Raw genomic sequence first — 27,082 nt, forward strand, 5'->3', positions numbered from 1 at the left:
TATTTATAATAAAACAGTCCTTTTCTAACAAATCCCTATAGAAAGGAAGCAGAAGACCTGACATCAAGATCTCTATTTAATACTCACAGTCAGTTCTGAAGCAGATGCCTTATGGGGAAAAGTAGTACGTGACAATATAAAGACAGCAGCACAATATATTAACCAGAATACATTAAGGTACTGCTAATTTGAAGATATACCAGCTCTTGAGAGCTTTAACTCACAGTGCTAATATCCTTTGACATGGTTCTTTAGGATGTTATTTACACAAACCTCTGTGTATGTTTGTATACCATCACAGGGCAAAGTAAATCCTGTTAAATTGAGACTAGAGAGGTGAATTGGTGAGTTTGCAATTTCTGGAAAATAACTATGGCTGAATGAAGATATAGTGCAAGAAGGATAATTTATTAGTAGCAGTCTTACAAATTATAAGTTTTCGCAAAAGGAAGAATTTCGGCAGAAGGTAATAAGGCAAATATTTGAACTTATTTTATTTTCTTACAAAGTGGGGTAATTTTTTCCTCTTTCCTGCCTCTTCACTAAAAATACTTATACACATTAGCCCTAATGATTGTCCCAAGATAACATATCAGATAACTGGTTATTTCTAGAGACTACATAGATGGTCTGACTGAGGGTTAGCGTAACACATGCTTCTCTTTTTTTCCCTCTCTTTTATTTCACTGGTTAGTTCAATTGCTGGGGTTTTTTAGGTAATAGTCTGTAAAGTTTTGGTAACACTGGGATTACCTGCAGCTTCTAATTTAGCATTTAAAGTTCTATAATAAAAATTTGCTAAAATTTGCTAAGTGTCTCGTTGTTGCTTGTAAACTACAGAGGAACCAATGACTTCTCACCTGAGCCTATGGCATAAGTAAAAATAGACAAATAAAAGCAAATAATACATAAAATGCCAACAAGGTACAAAAATTTGGTTTTGGCGTTTAAGTACCTTTGGATGTTTTCATCTCCATGCATGCTTGTCATAAGAAAGATTATGGGGCTGCAATGTTATTTTGAAGACATTTAGTGAAATGGGAAGGTTAATGGTATCTGAAAACTGTGAAAGCCCAACCAAAACTAATAGACTGGCTTCCAAACCAGGGCTTTTCTTCAGTACCTCTCAAGTTCCCAGTTATCTCTATCACTTGGCACTTTGATGAGACACCTTTACAGTGTTTTTCATATGAAGGCTGCAGACTCTGAAATGCAAAGAAGGGGGAAAATCTTGCTGCTGAGTGGGAGTAGCATTAATGGGACCTGACATAGCTTGAATCTTTGATCATGAATTCCCATTGTGGTATGAACCAAACTTCCTCCCATATGCTCCCTGAAAGCACATTTCTTAGTATATGTTGTTCCACTTAAGACTTTAAAAAAAAAAAAAATGTAATGGTTGTAATATATTGACAGCATTTTCTTGTAGCTTTGTGTTGTCCTCAGGAAAGGATTATTAAATACTGCAGATGTAGCTGCACAGATACCAGTCTCAAAAGGATTAAGGGAGAGAATGGCAGAAAGTCTGACCATACACTATTGCTGGATCTTGTTTTGAAGGTGTCTCTCAAACACCATGAAAATATTCAAGGTCACAGTTGTCAGGGAGGCAAGAAACATGATCTCAAAGGTAGTCTCTTTTATCATCAAATAATCCGAAGTATTTGAAACAAAAATACAATAAAAAAGATGGCTAAATTGGATCCATTATTTCCTCAGTTTTGGTTCAGAACCAAAAAATTGTAGTGTAGTAAAATTATCCTGATCATTGATGATATAGGTGGCTTAATTCACAATCTACATTATAGTCAATCTCTTTGAAAGTAGATAGAATTTGGAAAGCTAAGTAAGCCCAAACATGGATCTCTCAAAAACATATTATGTGAGATAAAGCAATTTTCATTCTATTGCAAAATGATTTTGTTTTCTAGACATTGAAAAAAAATTATGTATCTCATTCTACGTCGAGTTTTTACATCTCCATGAAATTTTGCTAGATCAATGCATTGGGTTTGCATGGCAGGGATTTGGTAATGGGGGTCTACAGGGGTGGCCTCTGTGAGAAGCTGCCAGAAGTTTGCCTCACGTCTGATAGAGCCAAATCCAGCTGGATCCAAGATGAACCTGCTACAGGCCAAAGCCAAGCCCATCACCGATAGTGGTAGGATATTGTGTTTAAGAAGGGGAAAAAGCTGTGCCACAGAGATAGAAGTGAGAATATGAGAGAGAAAGAGCTCTTCAGACACCAGTGTCAATGCAGAAGGAGTAAGATGCTCTCCAGGCCCCAGAGCTGAAGTTCCCCTGCAGCCCTTGGTGCAGACCATGGTGAGGCAGTTGCATCCCTGCAGCCCATGGAGGCTCACAGTCGAGCAGATTATAGAATTATAGATGGTTTAGGTTGGAAGAGACCTTAAATGTCACCTAGTTCAAACACCCCTGCCACAGACAGGGAACCTTCCACTAGCCCAGGTTGCTCAGGCCCCTGTCCAGCCTGGCCTTGAACACTGCCAGGGATGGGGCACCTACAGCTTCTCTGGGTAAGAATAACCTTCTACTGCTATATGCATAGATGAAGAAAGGGGAGGTGGAGGGAAGATAGTAAGAGAATTTTTTCCCACATTATTCTACTTCGATTTGATTTGCAATAAATTAATTTTCCCAAGCTGAGACTGTTTTGCCCACAACAGTAATTGCTGACTGATGTCTCCCTTTCTTTGTATTGACCCACGTTTTACCTCATCACATGCAGCTGAGGAGTAAGAGTGATAAAAGGCTTGATGAGCACCCAGCATCCAACCAAGGTCAATCCATGGCAATGAGCTAAATAAATTTTTTCTTGATGAAATTTCTAGAAGACCTATCAAACAGTGATCACACTCAAAGTCAGAAAGAAGTATATGAGATTCACTGTCAAATAAGGAGGTGTTAAGTACTGATCCATTCTGGTTGCAGGGTTTTTTTTTTCCAGTGTCTTTGGTAATTATTTGTATGAAGAAATACAAAATGCATTTTTTAAGCTTGCTGAGGATAAAAACTTAAGAGGACTGTGTGTACTCTGGAATACATTTTTTAAATACATCACATTTTCAGCAATGTACTTCAGGAAAAAACTTGGATCAATTGCAACATATCCAGAGGAAAGCAAGGAAAATTGTCAGAATTGAGATTAAAACATTTTCCACATGGAAAAACTGTGAGAATCATATTTTAGAAACAGAAGTGCAGATAAAAAGAAATGTAACAACAGTCCTCAGTTACATAAAGGATTGCTTTAAGGAAGAAGGGAACAAACTGTTCTCCAGGCCAACTAAAGATAGGACAAGAATGAGTGGTGTTAAATTATGTCAGGGGAGACTTAGGTTAGACTTTAGAAAACACCTCCTAATGATAAGGATAATTAAGCAATGAATATATTACCTAGGATGTGACTGAATCCTCTTTAGAGGTTTTTAAGGACAAAGAAAGATATCTGTCTAGATTTTTTAAAATATAATTTATATGTCTTGGGGGATGGAGGGTTAGAGAGGAATAGATAGAACTATTTCTTGAGTTCACTATCTTACTTTCCAGTCTCTGTATCATTTCTGTGAATCAGAGACAAGGACTCCGAACACACCTGTAGTTCTAGTTTCCACTCTGTCACAGGAAGTGGCCAGTTTGTATGTACTTTTTGTTGAAAATTCTCCACACTGTAGAAAAAATCAGGGGTGCAAGTGATTTTGTTTAAGTTCTGGAAGTTCTATGCTGACCAAAATTTGATACAAAACTGTACATTAATAAAAAGTTAATTAAAAAAAAAAAAAAAAACAAAAAAACAAGGAAAAACAAAATATACATGAATTTGAGTGCCTGTAGTTCTTGGTGGAATGTATGGTCATGCATCACTCATACTGTAAATTTCTTGCATGGTTTTCATCACTGCACTGTATTTTCTGGATTAATCTTGACAAGATTTGGCCAGATAAAATAAATGGTAGATTTTCACTAAGCCTTATGTCCAGACTCCTTCACCATTCATTGAAGAAAAAGAACCTTTGCGATACATATCTAAGACCAAAAAAATGGGTTTTTTATGGATCATGTCTCTCCTTTGAAAGCTTGGATGATTAACTTAGACAACTACTTTATAAACAGCTAGAATTAAGCAACATGAATCCAGTCCTGAATTTTAAATATATTGGCTTATACTTACCAAATGATTTATTGTTCATTCTTCACTTCTGCTCTGTGTTGGATTTATAAAAAGCTCACCCTAATATTAATTCCTGTATTTGGAAGTAGCTTTCATTGAGTAGCTCCATCAGTATATGGGGCTTTTGGAATCATAGTAAATCTTGGGAATGAGATTTATTCCTATTTGAAAATTAACTGGCCCTGAAAGGGAAGCAAATTAATTTGTATTTCAGTAATGTACAGCATGTGAACCCATGTAAGCTCATCTTTGGAAAACACCCATGTTTGTCAGAAATGTTTTCTGTGCCTGGGGTCATAACAAATATATTGCATATGATGTTTCCAAGTTTATTAACCTGTTAACTTACTAATTCAGTATTGTTAGTCTGCTAGCCATAGTCAAACACAGTCATAATATGTAAATATTGCATCTTCTTAATTGTAGAAAATTAGTAATAGGTTACTGGACAAAAGTGCCAAAATAAGAATTATTACTGGGGGTGCTACTGTTTGGAGCAAACACCCACTTTGCTGTCTGTATCCTGGCAAGCCCATCAGGAATGATTGCTTGTGCTTAGGGGGTTGGGGAAATGGTTTCCCAGAAGGAAAAGGCTGCTGGAAGATGAAAGTTATTAAAATTTATTATATCACTGTAATTGATCACTGAGCTATTTTCTGGTGAAAGTAAGTAAGCAAGCAAGGAAAAAAGAAAAAAAAAAAAAAAGGAGAAGAAAAAGAAACAAAAATTTAAAAAAAGGAAATATGTGCATCCAGCAGAAAAAATAAGTCAAGATGGTAGTCTTTCTTATACCTCTTCAGTTTATTCTGAACATGCTAAAGAGATTTAGATATCAAATTTTACTTTTTATTTAAATTGAAATAAATGAAATCAAATCATTGCCTGCTGAAATGAAATTGGTTAGGGGAATGTCTCGCTTAAGACAAATAAAAAAGCCTGAAAGGTAACTTAAATTTTGAAATCAAAAAAATTTCTCATTATTTCAGCTACTTGGGTGGAGGGAGGTTGTGTATAGGCCCAAATTACAGTGAGCAGGAGGAATCCTGGACTACAAAATTGCCCATTTTACACACTTTGGCCTCCAGAAGACATCTGACTCTGAAGAAGTACTAATATCTCACAGCACCAGATGCATATATGCTATTATTTTTTTATGTCTGATCCATTTTTTGATGAAAAAATGCCAATGGGTTGTGGAATGAGGGAAGAAGACTTAAAAAAGCTGAGATTTTAGTTTGCAATATACTTAACTGTAGTATGGACCCCAATGCATGGATTTCCACAGTAGGCATCTCCAGCTTTCATTTTACAGGAAACAAATAGAGTAATGTTTAATTTTCATGAAGGGGGATGGTGGGGTAGGTGGGGTCATGGGTTTTTTTTCCCAACATTATCACTGTATGTTCTCTTTTGGGACAAAAAAAAAAGAAAAAAGGAGAAAATAGCAGTATGGTAGGTCATCACAATTCTACCTGGCCAGAGAACAGAAAAGCAAAGAGAGAAGGGATCAAGAAAACAAAATCTTTACAGATTTGTCCTGTTGCTGTTTTAGTTTTGGTATATTGAGGTGGAATTTGTATTACTAGTCCTTAAGTAGTTGTTAATAGTATCTACATTTAAGCAATGATCTATAAAAATCATTTGGCAGACTTCTCATCACAAGTCATTTAAGGAAAATTCCCCAGAATACAGTCCCATAAAGAGGAAAAAGAAATCCTTCTTGCATATAATGTCCTTGCATTTGGAAAGAACTTCAGTTGAGCTTTCGGGAAGTTCTGTTGGTGTTTTATTTAGTTCACAGATTTGTGAATTGAAAAAAAAACAAAGGCAAGCTCCATAAAGGACCAGGAACTTCTTGATACACATTTCCAGGCTTCAAAGTTATGCTTGGGCACAACCATTTCTCTTTTTTAATAAATGAGTTGTCTGCATTTCAAGGTTGAATTAGTTGATGAGGAAAGGTTACTATAAAATTTTGTGAGAGAACTTAGCTTACTTATATATATTGGCATAGTCCTAAATATTTTGTTAAATAATAGTGTTTAGAAAAAACATAGATTGTGCAGCTCAGCTGATATGAGCTAGCCTAGGGATTTTTTTGGTTTGCATGTATGCAACAAATAGTATTTCACAGTAAATGGGTGGGAATGTATTCCAGAAAATAAATCATTCATCTGTCTGTAGCATAACTGAGGATAAACAGCAGGTAAACAGAAAATAAATCCCTTTTAGATGACAGCTATAATATTCATGTCTGATGTCTTTACTTGGGCAAACATCTTTCTAAAGATTAGGAATTTTGCTTGAATAGAAATGCAGCATTCAGTTTCTGAGAATTATCCCAGGTTAGTTTCAGAGGTTTTTGCCTTATAAAATATTTGCAGAAGTCAATTTTTTTTCTTGTCAGCTGTAGCCAATTATTTTTGACAAATAAGCATTCTCTGCAGCATATCTAATTTTTATACAACTGAGCCTGTGAATGCCTTTATTAATTCTGTGTAAACTTCATCCTTGTCAGTCTGTTATATTAAAAATTGTTCCTGCACACTGAATAGATGACCATGCCATTGGTGACTTGCACAGGGATTCTGAACTCTTCTGATGGAGAATATTGCACCATATCCACTTAGTGCTGTTGTGCCTACATGTGAAAACCCTTATCTAAGTGCCAGCTGGTAGCTGCAGAAGCTTCAAATACCTAAATGAAGGCAGTTGCTAATGAAATGTGGCAAGTGCAACCTTGATCCAAGATAGAATAAAAGGTTTTCTATGTGTTTGTCTGATATTTGTCATGCTTTGTGCTAGGATAAATTACCAGTTTGATCAAAAAGCATCTTAGTGAACTTGTCCAAATGAAATAAGAAAGGAAGGAGGGAATGTCAATTGCTGTTTCAAACACCATTCATTCTTTATCAAAGAAAATGTTAATTAGTGTCAGGAAGCTGAATTAAGTAAATGTTGACTGCCTTGGTAGCAAAGATCAAGTCAAAGTTACAGTGTTAAGTGAATCAGGAACCCCTGTAACATTGGAGTGGTTTTAATATTTGTCTATATATGGAAATGAATAGGAAATGAAGCAAGAAATACAATGCTTGGGAAAGAATCTCGTCATGATTTGCAGAGATAATTACAGGCAAAAAGGAGATTGAATATAGCAACAGGAAAAGCAGAATAATTATGCAGCAATTAACAGGAACGCTGATGGTTCTTTGAAAAAAATAACAGTCATCAGGTTAAAAATATATGCTGAGTGCAGAAATGCTTTAATACTTGATACATTGAGTATTTGAATTCATTTCCTGCAATAAAATTCTGTTTCATAAAATAAATGTCTCATTTATGTTAAAAAATATGTTCTGCAGTTTATGTATTTATTGTAATTTTTAGTATTTTTATCTAAAACATGTCATCTGAATTGGAAAAAACCTAATAGATGTTCATTTTGGAGTGCTGGTGCTGGTGTCATAAAGATAAGAAAAGTTATATTTTAAATTAATATTTCAAAGACTGCAAATGTTATAGGAGCCAGTAGAAAAACACCTACCTCCGATTTGCAAGAAGATTGATTTCTCATGTGTCCAAAAAAGTCACATTCTAATAACACTGTCATCTAGTTTTATCTGACTGGAGGCAAACTAAGATTTCTGTTGTGTTGTAGGTCTTCTGCTAATTAGTTAGTTAGCAACCAGACACTCAAAAGTGCTCTTTCTGAAGTGGAACTTACTCAGATTCCTTCTGAAGTCTGTGGGGATATCTCATAGTTCTTCTACAGGTAACCTGCCATGCAGTGGCATCTTTAAATGCATTAAAATGACACCTGAGGGTCACTGCACTCAGAGGTGGGACACTCTTGTTGAAGAGAGAAAGATGCTACCACTGGGTAACCAGACCACTAAAGAAGATTTTTAAGAGGTGAAATCTTTCATTTAAAGCTAGGGGAGGAAATACTGCCAGCTAATGAGTTAAAAGCCACAATCCTGTTGTGGTTCTGGACAGGAGGAGCTTCTCTGAATTGTGTCATTTTATGAATGTGTTATTGAGAAACATATCTGTCATTTTGTTCTTTTTGTTTTTTTTTTAAATCAACTCTGGGTGTGAGGTGTACAATCTTCATTGCTTTAAACAAATTCCCTACTTATTCTGAATGAAAAGTAGAGTAATACATTCTTCCTGCTTCATGGGTTGGTTGAGCAAGTCAAGATGAGGTTTGCAAACTGCCCTAAGTCATGTCATAATCTCCCCTGCTGCCTCTCTACTGCATGTCCCCAGTGAAAAAATTTAAAAAGAGCAGGAAGAAGGTGAAGGGCTGATGGTCCAGGGCAGCCTGAGACTGCCCTGCATGTTCGGGGGAGACCTCTGACAGGACACTGCCTTTCCCATCTGTGAACAGCCTCAAAGACAACACAGGGGCAACAAATACTGGTACTGATAAAGAGCAATAATCCTGCTAGTAGTAACAGCTAATGCTTCTCTGGTGCCCTTCATTCATTGACCTCTAATCTCTGCGTCCATTGATCCAAGCTATATGGAAGCTCTGAAATACTTCAATATAATTTCTATTCTATATTGGCATTCTATATCCATCTATATTGGCATATAATTTATATGTATGATTAAATTAAACAAAGAATTCTCGCTAGGAAGCATTAGAAGCTTGGATTAAGTGTTGTTACTGAAAAAGAAACCCAAACCAAAGCATTTGAATGATTTTGTGGTATGCAAATACTTCTACTGAATGAGTAGGCTCAGATTTTTCCTTTGCTGTGTGCAGATACAGAAACTGTACAAAACTATTCTGAGAAGCTGAATGCTTGAGTGGAAGAGTTTGTGTGTATGAATCATATGAAGATTATCCATAATGCTCTGCATTCCGATCACTCCCAGCGATTGTAATTTTTTTAATTGCATACTGTATGCTGATCATGACAAGCAGCATAGGTAGGATTCAAATATTCTCTTATTCCCTTCCCAGCAGGAGCATATGTTAAGAGACATAATATTGATTAAGGACAATTCCTATTCAAAAAACTCAATGATTGTGTTACTAGTGTATTGTATCCTTCTCTTTTAGGTTATTCAATACTTCAAGCAATTATGGAAAAAGCAGGACAAAATAGCTGGCAAGTCAGTGCCATCTGTGTGGAGAATTTTAATGATGCCAGCTACAGGCGGCTTTTAGAAGATCTGGACCGAAGGCAAGAAAAGAAATTTGTAATAGACTGTGAAATAGAGAGGCTTCAGAATCTCTTAGAACAGGTAACACCTGCTTTTGTTGTTACTGTAAACATGTTACTGAAACTCCAGATGAGATTGCATTTTATTTTGTCAATGGAAATGAAATTGATTCTTTTTTTTTTTTTTTTAATTCCGTCAGCCTATATTTGTATGTCCACTTGCCTGTTCTGCTCTCTTTTTATCTACAATACTTGCCTTAGCAGCTGGCATGGCAGGGCAGGGAGCCTCTCCTTTCCCCCTCAGGACCTTGGTGGTGAAAGGTGCCAGCAGTCAGGGCAGCTACACATTTGGTCCCACTTCCCAGCACCTCCTTGCCTGATACCTCCTGCATCAGCCTCAGAGGGTTGCTGGAAAAACATGGTGTTGTTGAATTGCCAGTGTGCTCTTAGTCTGTTCCTTCATGGGGATAAAGCTCTGCTTTGTTTGAGGGGGGGGAAAAAAATATATTTTAAATCCATTATTCTTTCTGTTTACCAAATAGCATAGGTCATGTATTTCTAGCCATAAAAAGGTTTAAAATTATTGCTACAAACATTTCAAATGATACTTTTATCACCTTAGCAGGGTATTTAGGAGCACAAAGAGCAGTGAATAAAAGTGTTATTGAACTGGGAAGAGAAGTCAGGTTCTTCCATCAGTTATCCATGGGGAAAGAAAATACTGGGTCAGACAGAGTGGCTTCCACTGGGTATTATCTATACCAGTGTGCAAAGTGAATATCAAACCATGCTGCTCTAATGTGGCAAATCTATCTCTATATGGTGTTTACATGTAAGCTGTTTCTTAAATAATGGAAAAAATTAAATGATGCTTTGAAAGAAAAATTTTGCCAAATGACAAGAAAATAACTTACAGTTAAGTATCTGCATCTCTTATGATCCCACATATTATATTTCTGTGGTGCAACTTCACTGTTCAGTGCCTCCTGCTGCTGCAGGAATTGCAGGGAATGAATGCCATCTGCTGGTGCTGGACCCTCTGCCACCACTCTCCTTCTCTTGGTTAATGCATTATAGAATTTTGGAGATTTTGTTGCAAAACCGTTCACAATGCATCTGCCTTGAAGTCACTGAAAAATGAAATGTCATTCTTCATACAGATATTCTTAAAATAGTACTCATAAATGCATAAAATAGTACTCAATATCATATATACATCAATTTTACTTTCACTGGCAGAAGGTAAAGAGAGAATTAATAGTGTGGCTGATATAACAAGAACTTTTTCTATGACTATTGCCAAGAAAAGAACAGACAATGCCATATTGCTACAGATACTCATTTAGCCATTCTATTTTTCTTTATTCTGAATGCCATTATGTTTTAACACATACTTTCTACAACTTATGATGAAATCCTCCCCTGGTTCAATCTACATTATAGTAAAACAGAAGAGTGTCGTAGTTTGACACGGGAAGAGAATTTTCTTGGAAGGAAGAGGTCAGTCCAGTCAGGGGTCAGGTTTGGATACTGACACTTGGGGTGTCAGTGAGGGTCACATGTGAGGGTCTTCTAAATTACATTCAGAAAAACAATTTCTCTCCACTTCTGTGTGTGCACATGATATTACCTGATTTCTTTTACATGGCATGCAAATGTGATTTAGAAAAAATATATTCTGTTATCAGAAGTCTTGAAGTACACCCACCATCCTGTGTAGGTGTTCCTACTGACTATCCACTCAGTTGCAAAAGAAAATGAAGTCACTCAGTCACATGTTTGGATCTCACTGATCTCACATGTACTTTTTATTTTCATCCAGGAGCTGCTACTTATTTTCCTTCTAGATCAGCAGCTGCATAGTCAGTTCATACATGTCTGGATTTTGCATGCCTAAAATAGGTAGCTAATGCAAGCATGCTAAAAAATAAAAATTGAGTTTGTGGCCATAACAGCCTGAATCAGACATGGTGCGTTTGTCTCACACCTCCACAGGACGAGCCTTAAAACTAATTGAGTTTTTTCATTAACTGCCCAGGGACACTTGAGGGTAGGAGTTAACACCTTACATGCAGCATACTTGTATCACTTTTAGGAAGTAATTTATCTGGCTACTGTCTAATTTTGGGTGGGATAAATTTTACCTAGGAAATGAGCTTTTTTTCTACTTTTGCTTATGTTATTTGCTCCTAAGTGTAAAATCTTTGCCCTAAATCCATGCTACTGAAGTGAAAGAAGCTGGCTTGTGGGCTTTCAGATTTTTTGTTCTCCCAGTAGTCACCATCTATACATATCTAAAATATACATATCTATATTTGCATTATCTACTTAAATTGGGAGTCATGTATCATGTTAATTCCCTTCTTTCCCAATATGCCTGGAGATTCTCTCCATCATTCTAAAGTACCATCACTGTAAAAGCAGGAATAGCATTTCTCTAGCCAGGCTAGAGAAAGTATGCAGAAGACCTGCAGCTTTACTCTCCCCTGTGAGGGTTCTGGTCTTTCTAGACAGGTTGACCTACAAATGAGCCTGGGGTGCTGGGTTGGGGTTCCAGTATGACCCTCAAAGACCAAATGCTGTTTTGAGGATGGGCAGTCAGAAGCAGTCTCAGACACAAAATATTTAGTTTTCAAAAAATAGGAATGAAGGAATTAGCAAGAAGAAATTAGCCCAATGTACAAAATGCAAAATAACAACTGTTTTCAAGTATCAGCCATTGACTTTTTCCCTTTGCTTGAGGGCTTTAATAACCTGTAGCAGACAGGTAAGGTGGCTTCACAGATGGACTAAAAGTTGGCATATTCTTCCCTGCATACACTGAGGAATTGATTAAGCTTCAGTGAGTCTAATTAACTCAACTTCTTTCCTGCCTAGTTCTCCTGTAATTGAGAGCCTAAGTTGTGACTATACTGTAATACTTTGCAATGTACAAGCAAATGTTCTGCAGAACATTTAGGAAAAGTAATTAAATCTCAGTAATGAGACCATAACTCAAAGTGCTTTGCCCTTAAATCTGCACTAATGAAGGGAGGGAAACTGGCTTGTGGGCTTGTGGTTTTCTTCTCAACTGGCTGCCCACATACATACACATTCACACTTCTCATGACTGTGTATCTCAAGCAGTGAAGACTGGAGGCTTTTCCACTGGCTGTGTTGTAGAAGTGAGCTAATGTGCTCCTCCCCTGCCCATGCCTGCTGCCCACTCATCTCACCTGGTGTTTTCTGCTCGCTGCCCTCTTCACCTGCCAGCAGAGAAAAAACACACCTTGCTGTTTCTCACCTCTTGTACAGCCTTATTGTAACCAAACTATATCCTTTTGTCCCCTATATTTTTTAGTTTATTAGATTTTCTCATTTATTTTCTCCTCTCTATGTATTAAGGATGTATGTGTAGAAGCTACCCCCCACACACACTCTCTCTCTGGGATTTGTCTTCACAGAAAAGTTCTCTCCTGGAACCCAGTGATGTGTGTGAATTCCAGACTCCCCCCATGCACAACCCAGGATGTGCATTTTTTTATCATAAGATCTTCCTTTCAGGCTTTATGTAGCTGTGATGTTTTGGGCAGGGCCAAGTCTGTGTTGCTTTTTATGGTGAAATACAGAGAAATGGGGTTTGATTTTCAGATTTCCATTCTAGAAAGGGACAGTAGAGCTGTCATTACATTAAATCCAGAAGATGGGTTCAGCCTCCACTCACAGGTTTGTACCTGGTTTGCTTGGATTGCTCCCTCTAGTTTTCATCTCAGCAAAGGTTTCAGATCTTACCTCTCAAGGGTATTCTGAGACTGTGATGGTTTTCTTAACGTTGGAAACATTTTGCTTGGTTTTAGCGTTAGTGCCCATTGGTATGGCTCAGCTCAAAGCCCTGCTTAAACTTGACACTGAAGCAAGACATCCATTTCTGCACACATGAAACAGTTGTTGCCTCTCTGATCAGTAAGAGAGTGTGTCTTCAGCCTGAGTCAGCAGATCTCCACCCACACTTAATAATCTGCTGTAACTTAAGCCTACAAAGATAATTTTAGCTCCTTTTCATCCTTTATTCTCAGGATGGTGAAACACCTTACCTTCTTAACAGCTTACAACAACCATAACCAGGAAAACCTTTTTTGTTACCTGGAAGTGAAACTCATCCTTTACGCTCCTCTGGCAGACCATCCTGCATCCCGGGACACCGCACAAGCACCAAGACTATTGCCAGAAGTGTTTTGTTTACTTGCCCACTTTAAATGATGCACATGATTTGCCATTAGGAAGGGGAAGTAGGCCTGCACCCCTTTTATTGACCAGTGTAGTCCTGGTGTGTGGCTGGGGGTGCTGTGGCTCTAGGCATGGACTGCTCCTTCCCCGTGGCCTCACAGGGCAGCCTTGGCAGTGCTGGTGCTTGGGGCAGACCAATGGTCTGTAACACAAGAGGATTCAATGACCACTCCTGCTCTCCTGCGGAAATAACCCAATTCTGGTGTGTTTCACTGCTGAGCAGGAGGCCCCAGAGAAGTAGAATTAGATGGAAAGGAGGGGTCGGGGGGGGGGGTGGAACTCAATAATCTTTAAGGTCCCTTCCAATTCCAACCATTCTAGGATTCTGTGATCTTACAAAGATCTATTCCATGTCAGCTTTCTACACATCTTTCAGAAAGTGTGTTTCCATTTTTGGAGAAAGCACATTTGCACTTAATGGCTATATAACATGTCTTATGCTTAACAGAATGTCTTCTAGAACCTTGTAAGTGATGTCACTAAATGTGTTTCACAGCTAATTTACCTAGTCCTCTGTTTCATGTGTTCATACACAGACTTTAAAAAAAAGGTACAACAAGTTTTTAATTCAAAACATAAACTAGGATAGATAACCCTTTTATTTGTGCTGTATAAGTGACTAGAAACAGACGCAAATCCCCATTTTCCTACAGGCATGAAATTAATATTTTTTTTTTGCGATTACCTTTCAGATTACGGGGACAAGACAGAGAAAGGGAGCTAAAACAAAGACACAGAAAGATAAAATTATACCTCCACAGTTTTATGTAACAGCCATAGCTTATATAGCAAAATGCATTTCTAGTTATTCATTTTCTGTCAAGGACCGTTGTGTCCTTGTTTACTGACATCCCTTTTTCCACAGCACTTTCAGCAGGTGGTCTTTTAAAAGCACAAAAATATTCTGTTTGAATGAAAGGATGAAAGTCAGTGAAAGGGATGGAAAATTCTTTGCTTCTGTGTCTCTTCTTTACAAGCTGTGTTTCTAAAGTGCTCCCATGAATTTAATACAAACAACTTTCTGCTCAAGATGAAACGAATGCTTGAAGCCCATTGTAACATGATTTCCAGTTCCTTCCAACTAATCAACTAACACTGGCAGCAAGCTGTACAGCATCTGAGCAGTCCAGGCCAAAGGAGTCATTTGCCACGTACAGCACAGCAAGAGACACACAACTGCTCATTGAGAGTTTTGCTTCTTCTCTTAGCCCTCCTTTCATTTTCTTTTTCTTCCTGCCTTTTAAAAATAGTGTATTTGTTTGCATTTTTTCATCATTCAGTGAAAATCAGAAGTAAAATCAGCCTAGGGATAAAGAGTATATCTACTAAAATCAGACAATCATTACTTTAAACTTATATGTATTTACTGAATTTCTCTCTGAAATGCAGAATCTATGTTCTAAAATAAATGCACTAAAAAAAATAATGTGGGTTTATTTATTACAGGGAAAGCTCAAACAAAGCTAATACCACACACCTATTTAAACTGAAATTATGAAACCCCAAGTCAGGCTTCCGAGTCTAACAAAATCATTATTTTAAATTTTTTTCCCCCCACAGAATTTTAGTTACATTAGGATGTATGTATTGCTTAATTTGTGAAAGTCAAATCTGAAACAATACAGAAACTACATACAGCAGATGGAAACGGTGTCCAGAAGTACTAAAACAAGTGACATCCCCATGATTTTTTGTGGGCTTTGGTTTTCTCCTAGACCACCTCTTCGACAAGCACCATAAAATTTTTCTTCCCAAAAGTGTGCTGAGCAATAAAGAAAAGGCAATTTCTATGGCTAATCAAGGAATGTGTGGAAGGTGTCAGTACCCATGTGCTGACTGTAGTTGTCAGACAGGAGGAGTAGTGTCCAGGTGCTTCCCATCCTTTTGGTGGCTAAAACAGATGGGTCTCTGTTCTCCACCCAGCAGCCAGTATTAATAAGAACTGTACAGACTTAACACCTTAGATGTGTCTTAAAGATATTGTCTTCCTTTCAAATGTAGCTGAAATTGCCATATGTGTTAAAAAATATTTTACAGACCCAGAGACAGCTCAGTAGCAGAAAAATTATTTCCTTAGGAAAGATGACAGAAAATATACAGCTAAAAGTACACATTTAAGGAAATGTCATGGTGCCCTCGCCTCAGTTGAACTTGCATTTAATTAGTTGGGATACTTTACCTTCACTAAACATACATCATAGATTTCTTCCATTATGTCTTTGCTGTTCTGCAAGCAATGCTGAAATGTAATAAAACAATATGGTCAGATTTGAAGACTATCGCAGAAAATAATTTTGAAGATTTCAGTGAAAACACATTTTATTTGTTCAACCACTGTGTTTGTTCTTTTTACTTCTTCAGAGACTAGTAACCCTTGTTGCTGGTGAAGCAGACTGTCATTTGCTCAGCCATAGCTGATCTCCCAGTTATTTCTTATAGTTTCTTCACTGCTCAGAAATATGTTCAGGTATACAGTGCAGTCAATACTCCAAATATATTTGATAATTACACTGAAAAGTGTAAGCTAACAGTCATTTAGGTCATGAGGAATAATGTTATTAACTATAAATATTTTAGCCGTTTTCTTCAGGTCTTTCAATATTTTTTCTTTTTGTTGTTAATCTATACCAAAAGGACACCTAAAATGAAAATGATGTAAGGAAGCTTTCAAAAGCATGAAGTGCTGAAATAGGAAGTTAACAGTTTTGTTTGCTTGTCCCATTGTTATCACATATTAAGCATTGCAGAGCAAATAAGATACCAGAAGAAAAAAAAAACCAACAACCAAAAAAAAAAAAAACCCCAAAAAAAAAAACCCAAAAAAAACCCCAAAAAACATTGGACTCTCAGATTGTTGGTATTTGTTTTCAGACAGATTTTGGAGCTGGTTTTGAAAGGTTTGACTGTGAGGTACTGACATAAACTGTTCTATTTTACAAGCTAAGAGAATAATTGGGATTGAAAGTCACCTCTGAAGATCACTCCTGGTGCTCAAGGGGGCAACCATACATCAGGTTGCTCATGTGGCCTAATTTTGAATGTGTCTGAGGATGGAGAACCCATAACGCTTTTATTTTCTGTTTCACTACTTGATTACCTCATAGAAAAAAAGTAATTCCTCATATCTAGCTGGAATTTCTTGTGTTGCAGCCTGTGTCCCTTGCCTGCTGTCCTTCTGTTGTACACCTCAATGGAGAGTCAGGTACCCTCTTCCCAACATCATCCCATTGGGTATTTATAGATAATTGCTAAGATCTGCCTGAGGTATTTCTTCTCCAGACTGCTCCAGCCACAGCTCCCTCAGCTTCTCCTCATAAGACAGATGTTTCAGTACTCTTTTTGGTGTTTCTCTGGACTGTTCCAGTATGTCCATGTTTCTTTTGTACTGGAGGGCCCAGCAGTGGGCACACCATTGCCGATGTGGCTCAGCAGAGCTGAGCAGAGGGGCAGGATCACCTCCCTCGCCATGATGGCAATGCAGTCCAAGAGGCTGCTGGCTTTGTCTGCCGTGAGGGTGCATGACTGGCCCATGGGAGACTCAAAGCAGAAGCCCAGGAACCTTCTGGCAAGGCCTCTTCCTCTCCAGTGTGTACCCAGCTTGTCCTGCTGTGCTTGGCAAGTCAGGCTGAGTGAGAGTCAGGCCATGAAATAAGGAAGGCACAGATGTACACAGATGAGCTCCTGTGTTTCACAGTACTCTTTTCACACACCTATAGGCAGCTCTCTTATGAGTGAGTGAACAGTGCATCATCTGCTACTGAATCTTGCAAACCCGCAATGTGCTTGCATCAGAAACAGCCGGAAGGGATACCAGGGTGATCAGATCAACCTCTGTGCTATATTGTGTGACTGCATCTAAAAAAGTCCTTCACTAAAGAGATGTTTCTCCAGCATTTTGGTTCCTCATTCTTTGCTACTGAGTAGTCTGCTACTTCTTTCTTATTTCTGATAGTCCTCTCAGATTTTTACCAGAAATTTGATTTAATTGTGTCTCCATAATGACCTTCATGCAAAACTCAGCAGAGCAAGCTGAAAACACAAGCTAACTGTAATTGCTTTTGCCTAGGACCTTTATGTTTACTTCTTTCTGAAAGAGCATATTGCTACTCCTCATTTCTGTTTTCTAGGGCTTTTCATATGCAGTAACGTGACAGTGTTTATTTCTATATTTATACAAACAGATATGTCCATAAACACATCCACATGATGAGGACTATGTTCAGAAAATAAATGTTTCTCCTTTCTGCATGAATGGCAACGGATTTCCTTTCTTCTTCCATCTGTAGCTGCTCCATCCTCTCCCACCGTCTCCATCTGACAAAGCTGAAACCTCAGCATTCTGTATGTTCAGAGCCTTCCAATGTCCACTGTGAACAGCATTTTCTTCTGAATTTTGCATAGTGAATCAGTTTTGCTGTCAGAAATCATCAGTCTAGCTCCTGGTGTACCAAACAGGCTGATTCCAGTCGGTTTTTTCCTGCATGCACCCTGCTCTCCCCAGACCATAAGAATTAAATAGGATGTTTCCCAGTAGATGAGCACTTTTATCAGCTCTGTCAGTGCTTTGTATCATCAAGACCAAGCCTCATTGCTCATCCAGGGCTTATTTGCCTTTAAACACAGAGGTGAAAACTGTTATGGAGCATCTGGCACAGATTTAATGCTTCAATGTACACAGCTGAACTGATACATAATAATAAAAATAATTACATTGCCCTGTGTAATATTAAAATTTACACATAGATGTAAAGTTGCCACAAAGTACTAGTATCATTAATCTTGTAAAAACTGCAAGCCAATAAGCTCTAATTATTAACAGCTAACAATTGTTATTAACAGCCTAATAGGGAAGTAGCTGCCCAGTGTCTTGGAAGCTGTTCACAGCTGTCTAACTAAATCAGTTGTTCAATGTGTTGTTTGACACCACTGATTCCTCAGCCTTAAAGAGCCTTGAGATATGTTGTTGAGAAATATCATGTATGTGTTTGCTCTGAAAACCAAATCTTTCTGATAGGTAAAATAGAAGAAGCAAGAATTAGTATAGGAGTAGAAGAATTAGTAGCAGTAGTAGTAGTGGCAGTAGTAATAGTAGTAGCAGTAGCAGTAGTAGTTAGTATTACCATCAAAATGAAAGAAAATAACTGTGTGTGTGGAGAAAAGTACAGAAGCCAAGATATTACCCTCCTTCTTTATCTCCTCTCAATTTGTCTCAGGAGTGCTAAACTTGAAAAGTAATGTTTGACTGCTGTATTTCTCTAAATTGATTGAGTTGTCAATTTGTCTGGTTTTAGAAACATTTTTTTTCTCATGTTAGTTTCTAGTGTGTCTACAAACTGAAGATAGCACTTGGCACTTTTGGAAATCATATTTACATTACTAGCATACATAATTTAGCATAATAAAATAAAACATGATACTTTGCAATAAATTGCAACATAATACAGGAAGGCAAAAATTAACCAGATAGGTGAATTACAAAGAACACTAACTCCAACATTTTCCTGCTTCCCTATTTTTCATGAGGACAGAGATGTGTTGGCACAAAGGATCACTACCACAACACAGATGAGTATTTATCAAGAGACAGCATGGCTTTTACATGTATTTTAGTGGCATAATATAGATTTCTTTATCTCATTCCAGAAACAGCATGGGGTAGCTGCAGTTTTCCCCTATGTCTATTAAATTTGCATTAATAAAATGCTGGTTTAGTTGTGCTCCCACGGAACCACAGGACCAAATCATTAGCCAAAGAATTTGGCATGTGCACAGCACACACTAGTGTGGTCTGGTAGCAACATCATTGGACTTCATACAACTTCAGGGCCATAGTAGCAGCTCTCTGCGTATCTCAGTCCCAGTGGGAATGGAAGATTCATAACGTGCCTTTTCTTCATCATTCTTTACTCTTCATGCTTTTTTTTTCCCCTAGAGGTCTGTGGAGTTGCTTCTAAGCAACACCAGAATGTCAATAAAATCTGATACTTCTCCTTGAAGGAGTCAGCTGCCAGCACTGCCACCAGCAGTTTCCTCACCCTGCAAAGCCAGGAGGAGCTCTGCACAGGCTCCTTTCTGTGTGGTGGCTGGGATTTTGTACACAGTCCCACACTGCCCAGTAATAAGAATGCATTTTGTTACTGCAGCACACAACTGATGAGGTTTGGACATGAGAAATAAGTTATTTCAGTCACTGAAAGAGCAAATAGGCAGTAGGCGACAAAGGATGAATATGAATGATTCAAAGGATTTGTGAAATGACCCTCTTCTTACACCCTTCATCTCTTTCCTTGCTTCCTTTTTCCTTACAAGTCTCCACATCCTATTTAGGACAGGAGTAAGCTTTGAATGCAAACAACTTTAGCAGCAGAAGGAAGCAGATAGCTATGCTCAGGGCACTGGTTAATGACCTTGAGCCACCTCTCCAGGTCTTTTTCCCCAGCAGCTTCCTGCACTGCACAGGGCTGTCTGCTTTGCCAGCTGGTGGCAAGCCTGGGGTCTGTGTGGGAAGCATCGTTCTCTGCCCAGCCGTGAGAGGGGCAGGTGTGCATAGCCCTGTTCCAGCTCAGCACCTGCCTTCACAAGAGAGACAGAGCCACATCTGCTTTGTTTGCTGCCTTCTTTAGCATCCTCTCTAATGGCTGTCCACCCCTTCCCCAATAAGAATGCCCTTTTCTGAGCACTAGTTATTAAAATTGGGCTTGTTTCTCGTTGGGTTTTTTTTTATGGCTTTGTGAAAGATTTATCCTGGGTTCAGATATTGTGTAACATCTCACTTCAGTTGTGGTTTATATCATCGCCATTTCTGCTGCAATATTTCAGATCAGGTCTCAATCTTCTGTCTTTAACAAGTCTTCACTCTTTTTATATTGCTTTAGACAGATTTCATTTTATTGCAGGTGTTCTTTTTCTTAAGGCAGTGTATTGTGATACAATACCAAAGAGGAAGACCTTTGTTAAAGTCTGATTGGTAATGCACAGCTGTCACCCTTTGAAAAGATTTAACTGAAAATAAGTCCTTTTCACTCCAGCTGTACTGACCTCCATCTTCTGTAAATCATAATGAGGGACATTTCATGCTACAGAAGTTGAGCATTATTTTAAAATGAGTTATGTGCAATATCCATTTCACAGTAGTAGAGAACAGAAGATGACCTGGGGCCAGATTCTCTGTTCAGATGCTGATGCAAGTTTGCAAATGGTTTTATCAAAGTCAGTGACCTTGCCACACACAGGAAAAAAAAAAAAAGAAAATAATCAAAGCAGACACTGGTAGCCCTTCTTTCCAATAGTAGAACAGTTTCTGAATTTCCTAGACCAGGCTACTGTTCAGCTAAATTGAAAGAACCGTATTGTATGATAAAGTCAGAGTTGTGTCAAAAGCCTGAGTTGGATCTCACTGGCCCTACTTTTATCAAACTTTAAAGTCAATGTAATTCTAGTTAGTTTTGATTACTACTGGAACTCTGAAATCAGAATAAGGTATTTTCATAATTGTGTTATAGTAGATCAGCAACTAAAAATTCTTACAATGCACTGTTCTTTTTAGTTTTTTATACACATCTGCATTTTATAATGGTGAAATTCATCTCAGTTAACATTAGGGATATAAAATGTAGGTGTCTGCATCAGAGCTAATTCCCATCAACTCTTTCTAATCAATGCAGAAAAATACGGGCTTTCAGGGCACAAGCTGTCTAATTAGTTATACAAATGTCCTTTAGAATAAGCTAAATCATTTCCTCAGAGAGCCTGCTCTTTCCACTGATTACAAGGGAAGTTAAGACAACTCCGTGATACATAACTCTGTGTTTGTGTTGCTTACCCAAAGAAACAATGAAAGAATATAATGAAAGAATATAATGAAAATATCAAATTTCAGGTTTTTCAAATATGTTATGCATTATTCACATCAAATCCAGGAATTCTGCAGTAGTATCTACATGCATTTCCTAGGAACAAGCACAGAAATAAATCTCAAAAGGAGATTTGCCCAAGATGAGGGCGAATAGGTTAAGAACAGATTTGAGGAGAAATACTTGGGAGGTGTTGGAACTAGATGATCTTTAAGGTCTCTTTCAATTAAAACCATTCTATGATTCTATGATCTTAAATTATATCAGTCTACTTAATAACTTTCAGGTTGTGATGAGGTATTTATTTAAAAATGTAATTTTTTTACCCTCTATCAATTCCCTGTAATGGGGAGGCAAATATTTTCATTACTGTGCACTGCTGAATGAGTACAGATGTATAAGCTTTATTGGGATCAAGGATTATAATCCTTTTGAGGACTTTGACCCAGCCAGGACTTGAAACTTGTTATTATATGGAAAAATTAATTACTTGAGAGTATCCTCCTCACATATGTTGAGCTTATTACAGGGAAAGTTGTGACTTCTTCCTCTCTACCACTCCCAATAAAATGGCAGCCATGGTATTAAATCACTGATCTGGGAGTTTTATTAAGTCTAAAAGTCATTTATACGAAGGGTAACAATCTGATCATGGCTTGGGTATTTAGTGTCTTTTAGGATATTTTAGGTTTATGTTTTGGTTTTTAAATACAATCACTTTAGCTGTAGACTATTGTCCTGGTTTAGGGCACATTTAGGGAGGAAATCTCCAAAGCAAATCTCTAGAAAGCAAAATCAAGCGGCCCCTCCCCAAACTGTTTGGGGGACATAAACCTCTTTTGAGAGAAGTGGAAAAAAACTGTTTATTTAACAAGCAAAGTATTCACAGACATGGGAAAATGAGTAATATTAAACAGTGGAACATCTCGCTGTTTTGAAGAAATGGCAAATTCAGAGAGAGAAAGTCCTTTTCATGGGCTGCAGCTCAACTCTCTCAGTCTCTTATCAGCCCCTCTTGCGCTGGAAAATGCCACATGCTGGTCCTTGGTGGGCCACAGGCATGAGCCCCTGGTGTTCTTCTGGGTTTTTGGCCCAGAGCAGGTTCCAAGAAAAAAACTTTGGGAAAACTTTCCTTGCCGTAGCTAATGATGGAAACCAGCAAAAAAGCAAAGAAAAGCTCCCTGTCTCTCTCTCGCTGTCCGTGCTGCAGACAGCACAGTCCATGGGGGAGAATGCAGGGGAGCGAGCGCGGTTGCTGAAAACAAACTGCGCTTCTTCTCCTCACCTTCACTCCCAGAACCAGTCTTAAGGGTGCAGAACTTAATATCCAGCATGAACAGAACAGACAACTGGGGATAGAAGCATCATAAAGTCACCCTAGGACAGCTATACATATGAAGCAAAGTTTGGGATAGAGCAAAAGGATGAAAAACTACTTCTTTAGTTTATTACTTAAGGTAATGAAATTAAAACAATTTTGACAACATACTTATGCCACATCCCTTGGATTTTCCCATCCATTCTGCTGCAAAAGGAAATTGATTTACTGGAATGATACAGTCCAGAATCAAGCATTTCCAAATCTTAATCTATTTAGATTAAGAGAGTGGATTCCTGCATGTCTTTGGTCAAAATATTTAGTTCTATGTCAGTTTTTCTTCATCTCTAAAATGTGTTTTTACTCACTTTTTACAGCGCTGGGAAAAAAGACTGCAAGGCCTAGTCAGTGTTTGTTCTCTTTTGAACATGAGGTGTGATCCCTAAAGGCAGGAAATTGTCAATTCTTCAGGCAGAGTCCAGAGCTAAGATTTCAAAGCAGGAAAGGAAACAGATCCACAAGCTTCCTGTTACTTAACTGAGTAACCTGCACTTCATGGCAAAACCTTTGCTTGTGTCTTATTCATTAAATTTGAGGGAAGATAAATTGCTTTCTGGAGAAGTAAAAATTTGAGCTGCATGCAAACCTCTAAATGAGTGGTGGACGACTATCAAAAATAAGAGCTCAAAGGACTGTACTGTTAACTGCAAGCTGAATGCTACTGGCAGTACTTTAGTTGCTAGTTACTGGTTATTAGTACTGGTTAGTTTTTAGTGAAAGCAGCTTTAATCTGCAATGCATCTATTATCACCATTTTCTACTGGCAAAATAGTACCTCACTTTCTTTTTTCGGCACATTAAATGAGAGTCATTCTACCATAAAAATTGCAATAATGTTGATGCAGCGTGCTGGTGGACATAGTTTTTGTCTAAACACTCTGGTTGATTTTGCCATATTGTGGTTCACTTGATGCTACATTTTGGTTAAACATTCAGGCAACCTTGCTCTGTCCTTGTTCATGTCCCTTTCCAAAATCTTTAGCATTTTACTAAGATCTAAATAACACTCTTAGTATTTGACCATGTCAAGAGCAAAGAGCTTTGGTCCCAAGAGATGAGCCCCCAGTTTCATTCATAAATTCTGCACTTATTTCAAATGAAAAAGTGAATCAGTGGGTAGGCTTTCTAGCTAGTGTGATATCTCCTCCTTCTGAATTTGTATCCCATAGATAATTGCTTTATTTGGTAAAACAGTATACTACAGTAGCATTTTCAATACAGAAGGCACTAAGATTACCACTTCATTACTTTACTTACTGTAATTTTAACCTTTTCACATTACTAAATCCCTGAGAAGTTATAGGTATGTTATTGCAAAAAGACTACCAGTGTCATATATTTCAGTTTATATCTAGCTTTATATGAAAACACCTTTATAGAGAAAACAGTATGACATTGTTTTTCCTTTTTTGTCTTATTTCTCTCCCACAGATTGTGAGCGTGGGAAAGCATGTTAAAGGATACCATTATATTGTTGCCAACCTGGTAAGATACTTTTCTAGAATTATACCCCTGCTCGGTAAGTGAAACACTCAGTTTTACTTTGAAGTTATAGCACTTCACACAGAATTTCCCATTTGTCTCTAAAATGTGTTTGCACATAATACATTCTTGATGACATGTAAAAGAACTTGAGTTTCTTATTGCAGCTATCTAGATATGAAGGTCACAATAATATAGTAAGTAATACTCCTAAATTTTATCAAAATCAAGGTAGGAGAAAGAACTGATATGTGTATCTTGAAGCTGAATTAAAATTTTCAGAACTACAATGATTTTTTGCTCATCTCTTTATTATTAGTAACTTAAGAATTCTTGAGCTAACTTATACATTCCCCAAGGAACACGTATTTTCTAGTGAGATCAGCTATTTCCAGTCAAATTACTGTTCAGTATTTTTTTTAAGGCTAAACTGGACATTCACACAGCTAATGTTCAGAAGAGGGCAAAGAAAGAGCAAATGCAGTATTTTATTATTTAAATGACTCATTCTTTAAGCCAAAATACCTGCCTGGCAAAGCACAGTGAATGTAGGGCAGAGTCTAATGCATGCTTTAAACTGTTTTCTTTCTATTCACCCTCAAGGAATTTTAGTTGATGTGAAATATTTTATTGTGCTTTGCTGCACTTGAACCTTCACTTAGTACCACTTCAGATTATATTTGAAGCCTCAGGTGTTTCAAATGAGACGTCTGTACTCTTAGGTTTTATAAATTAGATTTTTCAGCATTACAATTTTATAGTACCACAAGTAATTTTTCTCATGCAAAATAGTCACTGTAAACAAGGAACTGGATGTTGCAGTAATCTGCTAGTGAGGCATACAGTGGAGATGGGCACATCTGATCTACTTCAGCAGGGGCACACTTTGTTATCTACTGTCTGTTCAATTATGTGGGTAATATAACTTTCTGATGTGTCACCTTTTATATTTACTGTCAGTATCCCTTAGAATATGAATCAAATCTCTGTCCTTAACAAGCATTTTCCCCCTGGGATATTGGGTCAGTAACCCAGTACCCCACATTTTTTTTCCTAAATATTTCTAAATTTGTGTTTTCACTCATAAATACCAATCAGAGGAACTTAAGAAAATTAAAATAAGATGCCTCTGAGCTAGCCTTTGACATAGTAGCTAGGAAAGGAGAAAGATTTATGCTTGCTTCTTAATGCTTTAGCAGTTTGTGTTATGCAGTTCATGAAGTTCTGTTCCATCTCTAAAGGCAAATTCTAGTAAAGAATTGTGCTGAACAGATTAGCCAGAGAAGCCAATAGGTCAGGAGATATATGTGCTTTATCTTCTCTTTCAGTGTTGGGATTCAGTCTAGGTTTTCAAAATATAACAGATCTAATTGCTGCCACAATCCTATTTAACAGAAGTGTCATTCTGATGTTTTTTTCCTTGCACTAACAATGAGATCCTCATGTGCTGTCTCTGCCTTCTAATGCCTATTATACAGTCTCATTTTCAGACTAAACAATGAATTCTGGAGTAAATGTATTTATGGAATAGGATTGTTAATTTTTTAAACATGAAAAAAAGAGGGATGCATTTTTTTTAAAGCACTAGTACAGTGCTTATGCCAATCTGACAGCTTTGATAGAAATTAGATTAAGCCTTTAATATTCTGCAGGCATTTTTCAGTTGATTCACCAAAGGCAGTTCTTCAAAAACTGTCTGCCATTCCCAACAATGTGTTGCTTAGCTGTCAAGACCACCCTAGCAATAATGTAGCAAATCTATTTCTTGGCTTTTTTTCTTTATTACACAAATGGAAGTTATGAATGAAGGTTCAACATTATTCTTGGTTTGAAATTTTGCCTTTTAATGGAATCCTGCTGTTGTGCATTCTTTATTCTGCCATTATCTGCTGACCTAGAACAGATTGGACCGACAGTGGTGTAGAAGGGCAAACAAAATCTTAAATTGATTTTCTAGGGATTCAAAGATATTTCTCTGGAGAGATTTATGCATGGGGGAGCCAATGTGACTGGATTTCAGCTAGTGGATTTCAGTACCCCAATGGTAACTAAGCTGATGCAGCGCTGGAAGAAACTGGACCAGAGAGAATACCCAGGATCTGAGACCCCACCAAAGGTACTCCCCAATCTGAAGCACTACCAAACATATCACTCCAGTGTTCTAATTTCTGATTAACATTGTTGAATACATGAATGAAGACTTTAATATTTAGGCAGAGGAGAAGACAGTTGATCTTACTATTACTGGCCATTCATCATGCCTGTTGTTACATTTGTATGGTAGAAATTAAAACTCATTTTGCTGAGGTACTCAACACATTTTGCTGATGTACTTAAATGCCTGTTGTCACTTATTCTCCAACTTCACCCCTTTACCAACAGCAGATAAAGGTCAAATGCTTAACTGACAACTTAATTTCAATAAAATTTACATTAATTAGTCTAATTATCTAAGTTTCTTTGGAGTGCAGATCTTTCCTGACAGATGAATTCTTCTGGATGAGATTTTACTTTAACCGTAAATCTGCTACCTTTAAATTTTTATATGGAGTTTCCTCTGGAAATTTTCCACCTCAAAACTTCATGTAGAAATCACATTCAGGCATGATTTTAAAGTTAAATCTTATCCCAGAGTTCCTCTATCCTAATCCTTCACAAATTGATAAGAAAATATTTCTTTTACATATAATTTTCCTGGCAGGCAAATCACAGCACAGCTGTAAATCTGACTTCAACT

General features: G+C 37.6%; 1 protein-coding gene across 12 annotated transcripts in view; it reads left to right on the forward strand.

The window, feature by feature from the left end:
* The window catches only part of GRIA4 (glutamate ionotropic receptor AMPA type subunit 4), a 212,006-nt gene that overhangs the window by 113,011 nt on the left and 71,913 nt on the right, over positions 1–27,082 (forward strand). For all 12 annotated transcript variants that reach the window (XR_014958693.1, XM_021529343.4, XM_021529348.3 and 9 more), the window contains 3 exons: positions 9,264–9,448; positions 24,295–24,348; positions 26,303–26,461. Coding sequence is in view for 11 of the 12 variants with exons in the window: in XM_021529343.4 (XP_021385018.1) it covers positions 9,264–9,448; positions 24,295–24,348; positions 26,303–26,461 (398 nt within the window). In the remaining variant the exon portion in view is untranslated. The remainder of the gene's footprint in view (positions 1–9,263; positions 9,449–24,294; positions 24,349–26,302; positions 26,462–27,082) is intronic.

Source organism: Lonchura striata, chromosome 1 (assembly GCF_050655825.1).
Source record: "Lonchura striata isolate lonStrDom1 chromosome 1, ASM5065582v1, whole genome shotgun sequence".
In the NCBI taxonomy this organism is placed as follows: domain Eukaryota; kingdom Metazoa; phylum Chordata; class Aves; order Passeriformes; family Estrildidae; genus Lonchura; species Lonchura striata.